This window comes from Frieseomelitta varia, unplaced genomic scaffold (assembly GCF_011392965.1).
Source record: "Frieseomelitta varia isolate USP_RPSP 00005682 unplaced genomic scaffold, Fvar_1.2 scaffold_215, whole genome shotgun sequence".
In the NCBI taxonomy this organism is placed as follows: Eukaryota; Metazoa; Arthropoda; class Insecta; order Hymenoptera; family Apidae; genus Frieseomelitta; species Frieseomelitta varia.
The window spans coordinates 940,485-952,398 of record NW_025109917.1 but is presented as its reverse complement, the minus strand read 5'-3'; the positions used below and the strand labels follow the sequence as shown (position 1 = coordinate 952,398).

The following is an 11,914-nucleotide window of genomic DNA, read 5'->3' as shown; positions in this document are numbered from 1 at the left end:
ATAGAATCATTCGTCAAATTAATGAATTTTAATTCGAATTATATTAAATTTCACGAGCCTTCATCTTCTTTCTTCTGCAAGAAAGAATTCTGAAATTCCTATTAATATCTTCATCACTACACTAAACGACAATTCATTAAATTCCTCTAAAACTTCTTTCCGATAGAAACAAATACAAAATCCGATAGTTCTCGAACGAAAGAGACTGAAAAGTGAGAGCTTACCAAATTGATATGAGCCTTGCTGGAGTAATCGAATTCCGGGATGATGTCGGTGAATTGGCCGAGGATCTCGTTGTGCCTGGCCATGTCCGTCGCGAGTATACATCTGATGATGCCTTCGCGCACGACACGGTATGTCGCGTTGTCCAACGACGCCAGTATGTTGCACTCCGGTGCTTCGAGGACGCGAAACGCTACGGAGCAATGATGGTTCTCCAGCGGCGAGATGTCGTTGTAACGTAGCGCCAACTCAGTGCGGGCGTTTATCTGATAAATGTTGTTGTATCCTGGATGATCTAGGTCGTGGCAGATGCAGGAGACGATTAATATAAAAACCTCCAGGTCGCCGATCCGAGACGGGAGATCCACTGCCCAGGCTATCGCGTACATCTGCGTAGACACGATATTAATTAAAATTTCCAGATTGTTTCTTTTTTTCTATTTCTCGTGTCACGATCAATATAATTATATTTTAACGTCATCGTTATATTATATCGTCGTCGCTTTAATTAAAATCTCACGCGCGTGGCATACGAAAATCCGCTGATACCCGCCATCTTCGTCCGTTTTACTCCAAGATATCGCAGGAATTTAATTAACATTCCTGGATTATAATTCCAGGTCGTGTTTGCAAGATCCACCGGTAGAATCACGAAATACGTGGCAATCAAACGCAGAGACCCGTACGTACGTACATGTGTAACGCGACAGAGACGTTCAGGTTCGTGTACTTGCCATTTGCGCCACGCAGAAACAATGCCGAAAGTTGTGAAACGGCACTTCGTTATAGTTGTTATAAACTTCGTAGAGGAAGTTCCTCAGGATTGGTAAAGGAATGTTAAACTTTTGAGGTAGGTCCAGCTCGACGAACATCGTCTGCAGCATCAGCAGAAGCTCCTCGTCTTCCCACTGCCGCGCGTCGAACGCTGGCGAGCGTAGCCACTCCCGAACGCTCGACGACACCGACACGTCGCTGCAAACAGAATCACACGAACGTTATTCGAAATACTTACTTGTACACGTGTACACCTGCTTCGCACGTCCAGCGAGGAAATGACAGCGAGGAATAACAAATTTTTTTCATATTGTCGAAGGTTTAAGATCAATTTATATAATATTTGAGGATCTTGATTGATATATTCACTTTGGCTGGATTGGCACAATTGACTCTGATTTTTGAAATAATCGAAATCGGTGAAATTTGACCTGTCTTTAAATTGTAATTATCTCCCGAATGATTCAAACCTACTTTACCTAACAAAAGAGTTAAGTAAAGTTCGATTGGTTATCAACTAAATCCTTCTCTAAGAAAATAATAAGAACTTGTTTTATTAGTTAAACTAGTAGCCTCATTTGAATAAATATACGAGCATTTTTTATGTTTTCTGTTATATTTGTGGCATATGAAAGAGAAAGAATTAGACAAACAATGGGCACCACGTAAAATTTATAAAATATATGTGTTGCTCGACAACTAGAGTCAATCTAGAAAAATTAGCAGTATATTCGTAGTTAGAAGCTCCAATTATTAAATAGATGGCAACAGATTGACTATTCTTCGGTAAATAATGAATTCTTTCGTCATGCAAAAATCAAGAGTCCAATTTATCTATAATTTGTGCTTGAATGTTTAGTCTTCATAAATAAATATTCAAAGAAATGTATTAACATTTATTCGGAGACAAAAAATTATAAAGAATACGCTTTCTTGAACATACTGTTTAAACAAATGGTTTTTTCGCAAAATGGAAAATGCCGTTAAATTCGTCGATAAGAAACACTATCATTGATTTACACAGAAGCTCTATCTTCAGTGATTTCCGAGATATTTGACGAAATATTATAAATTTTGGAGTTCCAACTTTAAAGGTAGTTTACAACCTTTCACACTTTATTTAAGCCAAATCTCAAGTCAAAATCTTGTGACTGACATTTCGATTTTAAGCTATTTAAACCAAATCTCAAGTCAATTCTTGCGAGTGACACTTCGGTTTTATTGCACACGAGTTGTTGGCGAAACCTGAACTGGCGTGGATCTATAGATTTTGTACACTTTTTAGAAATTGCTTTGATAATAATTGTTCCACTTCTTTGATGATATTTGTTCATCTTCTGGTAGGATAAATTCAATTCTGTCATTCGTCGAGCCCGCGATCGCAGGATCGCAGAAGGAAGAGTTACTTTCACAGTGAAGAAGCGTGTATTTCGCACGTTTCTTTCCTTTCCTGTCGCGAGGCTTTGCCCGGCGGTAGCAATTTCCACTTAATTACATATCTCTCTGGCGCAGAAGAGCCACAAATCGAGATGCTAATTTCCAGAGCGTGGTTTCGCTTCAAACAAAAAAAAANAAAAAAAAAAAAAAAAAAAAAAAGAAAAAAAGAAAAGGAAAGAAAAAGAAAGAAAAGAGAAACCAAAGGTTTCGCTCTACTATTCAAATTTGCGAGTGCCCCTTTGAGATGGCAAACGTCAGTCCTCCTCCATCTCGCCGGTTGAAATTAATCAGATTGACATGTCATTTCGTCAAAGTGCGCTCCGGTCGATCGGAATTCAGTACTTTGCGCAATAATGGGTTATCCAATTATTGAACTTAATCAACATGGAGCTTGACCTACGACAGATTGGAATTATATTAGGGGATGTATCGATCTGCCGGTGTAACGTGCCGGACAACGTACGCGGCATCGCGATTAATACGCTACGCATGTCGCGAAAACCGCCAGGCCAAACATTTATTACGCTGGCAGTGGTATTTCTTTCAATCAAATGAAAAAAAAAAAAAAAAAAATGGGAAAAACAAATAGTCGACCAGTCTTGCAAACTGGTAGAAAAGTGATTGTGGCGTTCCGCAAATATTGATATCATCTATTGTATTTGACAGCGAAATATTGGCTCGTGTAAGGGGAGGGGGAGGGGGGAGGGGGGAGATTTGATATTTAAAGAGAGTGGAAAACTATTCCCAGGTTTCATCTAGCAATATCGGCTTCGAAATTTCCAACGACGTTGACCAACGGCAACAGAGAGAATTTTTAAGCGACGCTGAGCATCGAACATCGAAAAGATTGGACGAAGATCGAATTGGAACGAAGAAGAAACAGGCCAACGGTTTCTCTCTCTCTCTCTCTCTCTCTCTCTCTCTCTCTCTCTCTCTTTCTCTCTCTCTCTTTCTCTCTCGAACATCGACGCGAATATTAGCCCAACAAGCGGTGCGCGAATTTATGGAACTCATAGGCAGCGTTGTTCAAGCAAGGGCGTGTAAACCCTTTGGGCGTACGCCGCTTTCGTCCGCGATGTCAGGGAAACTACGCGATGCTAAACAAGCAACCATGTCACTGCATCATGTCGGCGCTTCGTTGCCTAGGCTGCCGGCGGAAGCTCTTCAGCTTTGCTTTTGTGAACGGCGTGGTACAGCGTGACGTTGCCGAGAAGATTACCGCGTAGAGAGAAGCAGACGTTCGTGCTGTTTAAACGTCTCTAGTGCCACGCCGTTCGATCGCGCTGTTCAGATTTCGCGTTGAATATTGTCACAGTTTACAATTACAGTGCGTGGTCAGTCATATCGAAGCATTCTCGCCTAATTACTTTTTTTCTCAATTAAACCTAAACCACGTGCATAAATAATTCTGTTTACTTTCTCCACTTTTATTTCTGTTTTATCGACATTTCTTCGCAGTTACATTAACACATTGTCGACCGGCAATTTTAAGCAAAAGCTGCCTGATGTCACCGGCTATTATTTCGTAATTGAGTATGAAACTTCAATATATGTACCTTAGTCATGCATTTAAATAAAACTTTGCACATCTCTTCTATGTTATATGTTATATTTCATACGTATAATATATTTTAGTAATTTTCTTTTGGCGTAATAAATTGCACAGCAATCACCTACATATGTATAATGATACACAACAGGTTTTGCAAGTTTGCCATTTTGGAGGTATAATATCCGACATTCATAACTATCTTCCGATAAACTATCAATTTCCAGATCACTACATTATATTATAAAATCACTCGGACAATCAGATAAAGCGTCTGCATATAATTCATTGAAAAGTTCTTCACCGTCAGGACCGGTTATTGAAATTTTTGTAACGCTAAAATTGCGACAGAAACCTAAGTATCAATAAGAGTAATTTTTTTTATAATAAAGTATAAAAATAGTTTCTTTTTATAATAAAGTATAAGAGTAGTTTTTTTTTTATAATAAACCTAAGTATCAATAAGAGTAATTTTTTTTTTATAATAAAGTGAACACGATTGAACAAGCCGAAGAAAGATTTCACAATATCCTGCATTACAATGTCCAGAGCGTCAAAAATTAAAGTAACTAATGCAAGTGCAAACACGAGTTAACTCGTGACCAGTCAACAATGAGTTAAGAAAGCGCTGTCGTGGCACTATCCAACATGGTTTTTTAAATAGCTCGTGGTACCAAAGCGATTGCATACGCGATATTCTTAAATGTGTATCTGAAATATCTTCATCAAAATATATAAAGATCGAAGTATGACCTAAACCTATCTAATTTAAACCTTCCGGATGGACAGGTTCCCCTTTTTACTCGAGACGGCATTATCCGAGCAGAGCTATCCTGCTTGAGATCTCGCGGATTCCAATCGAGCCACTTCGCCAAATAGAATTAATCGCTACGTTACGTGCGTAGGAGTCGATGGGACGAGATCGGGGCACGATCAAGGAGATTAAGCAGATGCACGTGTAGCGAAGACCGCTAATTGGCAATCCGCATTTAGCTCGCGCATCAAATCGGCGGTACGCGATAATGTTCGCTTTGTGACGCGCTCCCTATTACAACCTCGGCAATGCTAGGTTATTCTAGAGATAACGGTAGCTTAATGGCATTTTGCGGTAACGCCACGGATCATAGATCATAGATCCGTTTCGTTCGCATCGAAAATCGAAAACAGCCTGCTCAGAGTTTCGTCCAGCGCTTTGTTCTTCGCCTCCGCCAAACCCCAAATTTCATTTTCTGTTTTCTCTCCCGACGGAGCAGACATGTTTATTGACCTTGCCTCTTTGTCGCAAGAAAAACACAAGCACGAGCTCTTGGATTAATGGCAACTTTCTGGAACGCGACGATGGAACGCAAACACAGTATCCCCATCGCGTCCCCGTTCACTCGGAAAATCGTTTCGTAGAAAGGACACTCCGATGTCCGATTTTTCATTTTCCCTCGTTCGCGGAATGCCCAGCGTTTAATACAAAACCGACGCGGTTCAATCCAGGAATTTCATCGACGTTTTTTTGACTGTTTTATTTTGTCGAGCGATAATCACGGCAGACGATCCGGCGTCGAATAAAAAAGTACCTAAATTCCATTTCAATCCTTTTTTTCACTTTTTATTTATTTATTTATTTATTTTTTATGAAAAAAAGCGAATGGAAAAACCGGCGAAAAATAACGAGAACTATTAAAAAAAAAAAAAAGAAAAAAAACGAAAACGTGTAACGTTGATATTTAATGGAGAACATTCTCGGTGCTTGTGAGAACTGTTTAATGATTTCAGCCGTGTTATTTTTGTGTATAATAATAACGATTCGCAAGATTTACATTAGTTCGCTGTCTCCACGCGAAAATCGATTCCAGTTTGTTTCTTCTTCTGCGGGAAAGGTGGCTTTTACGAAACGATAACGGAAAGTTTGCGTTTCCGGCCTGAATTTCCCTGCGGAGAGCCCCGGATCGGTTGTTTCTCGATTCATTTTGCGAAAGAGATCGAACTGCAGCGAAGAAGAGAAACACGGTTAATTACGATAGTACGGAAGATTTTCCTCGATCGATTTAACGAAGCAGATCTTCCACAAATACATATATATCTTTTCACTTCAAAACGTTTGCAATTTCGCATGAATTCGGTGTTTCCGGGTTATTTCGACGCGAGGTACTGCGCGTGACTCACGAATGGAACTTGGAAAATAAATAAATAAAATGAAACGTGACGTGCATATTTATGAATCGGCCGGTCGACACACAGGATAATATCGGGAACAATTTGGTGGTTTCGCTTCTATTATGCATGCGTGCAATTTATAATCTTTCAATCGTATCGTATGTTTCTTTTTCACGTTGAAAAGCACGATCATTAAATTTAACGATCAAATTCATTCACGCGTATATTCAATTTTATCCGGCAGGATTAAATCTCGCGATAGCTGTTTCTAAAAATAAAGTTAAAAAAATCTTTCGGAGATGTGGTCGATGCTTTGAAATTAAGTATCTCCGAGTCAAATTGATCCGAGAGTCTGTTCGCGGGCAAATCTCCTCCTTCGAGAATCGTGAATGAAACCCGAATCGCTCGTCGGAGTGATCCTCGACAGAGTCTCGATTGTTTCGTTACGATCCACCTGGAAATTCAATTTGCCCCGGTAATTCGGCGGTAATCACGGACGAAAATCCCACGTGTTCTCGGCTTAATCGCTCACGAAACGATTTCGAAACGTGTTTCGCTGCTTCGCGAGATCTCCGCGGGGTGAATGCATAAGGAACGAGACGTGGAACGAATGAAATGCATTTTAATGAAACATGGCGTCGATGGCCGGCACAATTGAGTGTAATTCTCAGGTTCGATGCCGAGGATTCCACTCCCATCGTGAACTCGTGAATCGCCAGAGTTGTTTAAAAACAACTTGAATTGAATTTAACTCCATTTAAGTCATTCGTAAAGCGAACAGGCCAATCGAAGAGGGATTATATACAACGAGTGCTGGAAAATATTTGTTTAAAAGCGCGATGTATTATTACACAATTACAATCTGCTTGACAGCTCGAGTTTCGAAACAATTTCACCTCTCAGCGAAAGATCGAATTAATTCTCTCGCCGATTAATTCAGCCAGCAATTAATTTTCTTCCGCGATAAATCACATTCCTTTGCTCCCACTAATTACACGAGCATCAATTCTCTCTCTTAAACAACGGGATATCACGCTTTTGATTAAAAGAAACTTCATTAACGAGACTAATTTCGTTCGAACGAGTTTTCTGCCCGATTGCCTAACAACGTAATTGTCGTGAATCCACTAACCGGAACCGATAATTCCACACTCGGAAGCAACCAGTTTCTTATACATTTATAACTTGACATTTAAATGTCTGGCAGGATTATCGATGGCTGTTAAAATTATTCGCTGAGATAACTGGCATTTCAAACGCCCGAGACACTCAATTTGGCAAGCTCTGTGTGTAACGTTCGCCCGCGTTATTACACGCGTGTAATTATTGTTACACAGTAATTTGTTATTATTATGTGTGATTAATTATTATTATTAGTTTGTTACGAAACTCTGTCCATCGCGCTCAAATGTATTCTACAGCCTAAAATTTATTCAGAATTTTTTACGTATCTATGTATGTAATACGTTTTACTATTTGTACCATTAGAAATTCGACTAATTCAATCATTTATAACTAATTACGTTTCGCGTAAAATTCCAATACCCCAATTCGATATAATATTAATTACGTCAAAGTACCATTAATTTTCTACAAAATTTCGATCACATACTCCACAATTTTCAATTGTCGTGAAAACTCTCGAACGTCCTCTCGATTATTTAACAGCGATGAATTAATTGAAATCTCTTTGCTTTCTTTTCTTCTTTTTTTTTTTTCCTTTTTCTCCAAACAAGGACTGCCATTAAGTATCGTACGTAGAACAGTCGTCAGGAAATTCGTAAATTTTTCCAACCTCGCCACGAATCACGTTCGCCGATGGAACGCGTTCCAATCGCGTTAAAACTCGATCTTTCGGCTGGACGATTCGCTTCTTCAGGGTTGAAGCTCGTCATTCACACGAGAGGAAATTCGCAGTACAAACAGCGAGTCGCTGTCAAACTACGTACCAGCAGATCGATGGATACGTCGGTTTATACGGGTCAGTTGTCGCAAATTTCGTTTGCAGACTTTCAGAAATAATTTCGCGTATTCCCTTTGAATCAACACGTTCACCTAATTAGCAAGGAGTGAGGTAACGACACGGTACGACTTTACAGGTAGCAAGATATTTTTTTTGATTAAGTTACCAATTTGCCAACCTCCCCTTTGAAAAGCGCGATGCCGATTAAATTCATGGTACAATTCATGTTGAAATATATCCTCACCCCCTTCCTCGTTCAGCAGCGAAATTTAACAGAGCTTCAGTTTCAACTTGTTTTCGGAAAGTCGAGTTCATGGACTTCTGAGAGAGCATAAATGTTCGTTCGAAGCAAAGATCACTCCCCCAAAAAAAACAGATTGTACAATTTCTCATGTATAAAATTTTTATTTAGAAGTGGTTTTAAATTCCAGTCGAAATTTATTAAAAAAAAAAAAAAGAAAAAAAGAATGACGAGCGAACACGGAAAATTCGGGAACAACTGGTTTTAATCATTTTTCCTTTATTCACGATTCGATACGAATATTGTTCGCTTTGTGACACGTAAAGCCGGACCGTGCCCGTTAGATCAAAGACACGCTTTTGTTAACGCAGACAGATTTTTTAACACTTGGAACGGCTGAACGGACTCTCTGTCAACTAAGAGAGCTTTCGGATATTCGCCAAAGAGAATAATATTTTTGAATTTTCGCTGCTCTCGAAAACCCCGCGCGCGACACCGTCGAATTTTTCCAACTAATTTACCGAAGCAACCGTGCATTCGCAATTCTGTTTTTATTTGTTTCCAACTCGATTTACTTGTCACGTTCAAACAAGCTTGTAAAAAAAAAAAATATTGTTCAATTACATCTGTCCAGTTTAATGAGAACATACAGGGTGGGCCGAAAGTTTCTTCCCACCTATTTTTTTTTTTTTTTTTTTAATAAAACATTAACATGATTTGAGAAAACGCTAATTTTATTAATTCTGAATTAAATTTTTCATTTTTCATTGTGTTTTAAAAACTAGTTCCTTCAAGTGTGTTAAACAAAATATATAACAGGAAAATTACAGATTTATTTGAATAGAAAGTGATTTCTGGCCCAGCCTGTATTTGATCGTTGTCATTCGCCTTTCAATTTTTCAGTGACAAACGACAACAGTAAGAACCGATGGAATAGCCCCACTTGAAAGCAAATTCACACGTCGTACGCCTGTGAAATTTAATCTCTTTCGTTGATCCATTAATCAAGTCTCGATGATTGCTCGCCTGTGACGGTGAAATCGAAAAGTAGGGGACGAATGATAAATCACGGAACGGTGCTCGTTGAATTATTTCGTAAAAGTTTTTTCGGAGTATTCCACCGCCTCTTCCCTATTTCGCTCAATAATGATTCAACGTGAAATCCATAGGACATAGACCTCCCTTTTCGAAGCCAGATTGTTTCAATATCAATCTTTTCATTTCTTTTTTTTTTTCTCCCTTTATTTAGCAGCCTTCATGAATTTTCAAAGTTTCATAAAGCTACGTACGCGCGAAATAAAAAAAAAAAAAAAAAGAGTCCAAAGGACAGCAACGCGTAAAGTACTCAAAATTCATGACTGGAAAGGTAATTGCGAACTGCTATTTTTGCCCGCACAGAGGAGATTTAATATTCATGATTAATTTTGCACATGTGAGAGCCGACTTTTTTTTTTTTGTCCCGTAATACGCTGATCCTATCAACCGCTCCAACTTAATCAAAATTACAAATCGTATCGTAACGTAGACGTTTTCACCATCTCTCTCTCTCTCTCTCTCTCTCTCTCTCTCTCTCTCTCTCTCTTTCTTTTCTTTCTTTCACTTTTGTTATATTCAATAATGACTTTCCTCGATCTTTCTTTCTTCTCCCTTTCGAATCTTCTTTCGTTCGCCGGTTGTTGAAAATTCTACGCGTGTCTCCTCTCTCTCTCTCTCTCTCTCTCTCTCTCTCTCTCTCTCTCTCTTTTTCTTTTTCTTTCTTTCTCTTTTGATATATTCAATAATGCCCTTTCTCGATCTTTCTTTCTCCCCCCTTTCGAATCTTCTTTCGTTCGCCGGTTGTTGAAAATTCTACGCGTGTCTCCTCTCTCTTTCTTTCTCTCTCTCTCTCTCTCTCTCTCTCTCTCTTTCTCCGAGACATCCTCGATATCCGCAACGATCAGCAACGATAAAGTCTCAGCGGATAAATGACTAAATAATTCCGCGCCAACCCTATCCGCCCACTTCCGTTTTTCGTTTGGCGCGCAGCGCCTTCTTAAATAAAAGTCTCGTACTATCAACGATCGACCTGCGACTATTAACGCGACGCGGCGACGACTTGATTTATCGCGGAGACTCGTGACTTTCGTGTCGCGAGCTCGCCTCGCGTGCGCCGCGCGTTCAAACAGAAACGCCCATGATTTATAATTTTCCTCGATGTAACTGTTAACAGCGTACGAGCGGAATTACGAGACAGTTTCTTCTGTCCGTCTGTCTTCCATTTTTCGGCAGAGTTGTCGATCTAGTGTTATTAGTTAGCTGTTCGTATCACTATGTAGCTAGCAATTTCATTAGATCTTCTTGAATACAATCGCTATGCTACTCTGTAGTAGAAAAATATCTTTGAAAAATATTTTTTTCTCGTATATATATATATATATATATATGATTGTTGAAATAATTTTTCGCAGTAATATGAGAATAATTTGTTATTAACTCTCGCAAATTACGAGCGCGTATATTCCAGTACGAAGGGGAAACTTTTTGCTTGATTTTTGCGCAAACTCGTATTTTCTCGAGAATACATAATTTGGAAAAAACATGAGCTCGGTAGAGAATTATTTTACGGGAATGTTATTACGAGGCGCTGGCGCTTTGAATACCCGTTATATATTTTTCCACGTACAAGCTTGCTCGCGCGGGCGTATAAAAATCCACGGGGCTGTCGACTATTTCCGAATTTTATACTTGGAACGATATTTTTACTTTCGGTGTTCGGTGACGCACTGTCATCAGTATCATAGAAATAATAACGCAATTTGTTCCTCGATCAATCGCTCATAGGCGATCCATGTGAACGAATAAATTTCGAGAATAAATCACTCTTCTTGGATAATTTCCTCCACCTTCTCCCTCCTTTCCCCCCTCTCTCTTTCTCTCTCTACTCTCCCAATCCCGACAACGATAAATTCGCTGGAAAAACCTCGCCGGTGGAACCGTTCACGGTTGAATATCCACGCCCATACGTTTTACGCGTGTCAAATGGGACTTGACTTTTATTTATCCGACGGTCGTCACTATTTTATACAACTCTCGTTGCAATCAATGTTCGTTACAGCCGACAGTTCGTGTCCTCGGGAACAGAGTCGAGCAGCGTCGGAGCAAATACGCTCGAATTGAAAAAGCATATCGGTTAATATTTCCCGAAACGGCCGGATTGATCGATATATATGTATTTTACAGAACACTGACAGTTCTTTATTACCATTAGCCTCGCGTCGGTTATCGTTACGCTCGCTCGTTAATAATAATACATCGTAAAATAATTGTGCCATTCTGCGACTCTTTTCAGGGATAAATGTTCGTAGTTTTCAATCATCGCAGGTTGATACAAAAACTGCAACGCCAATATAAACATTAAAAGTACAAGTACTAACGTCGAAGGAAAAAAATTAAAATTGTTCTTATTCCGAAGGATCTAAAATAACAGAAAAAAATGTTAAGTTTCATTTCTTATAAGCGATATTAAAATGTATTTAATTGTTTCGTTTTTTTTTTTTTATAATAAAGAAACATTGAAAAGATTTTACTTACTTAAGACTAT

At 39.1% G+C, this 11,914-nt stretch overlaps 1 protein-coding gene across 8 annotated transcripts in view; it reads right to left on the bottom strand.

The window, feature by feature from the left end:
• Window positions 1–11,914, bottom strand: part of LOC122527345 (cAMP-specific 3',5'-cyclic phosphodiesterase 4D) — a 182,001-nt gene that overhangs the window by 5,760 nt on the left and 164,327 nt on the right. For all 8 annotated transcript variants that reach the window (XM_043651432.1, XM_043651429.1, XM_043651431.1 and 5 more), the window contains 2 exons: window positions 957–1,194; window positions 225–611 (listed from right to left, as the gene is read on the bottom strand). In XM_043651432.1, coding sequence (XP_043507367.1) covers window positions 225–611; window positions 957–1,194 — 625 coding nt within the window. The remainder of the gene's footprint in view (window positions 1–224; window positions 612–956; window positions 1,195–11,914) is intronic.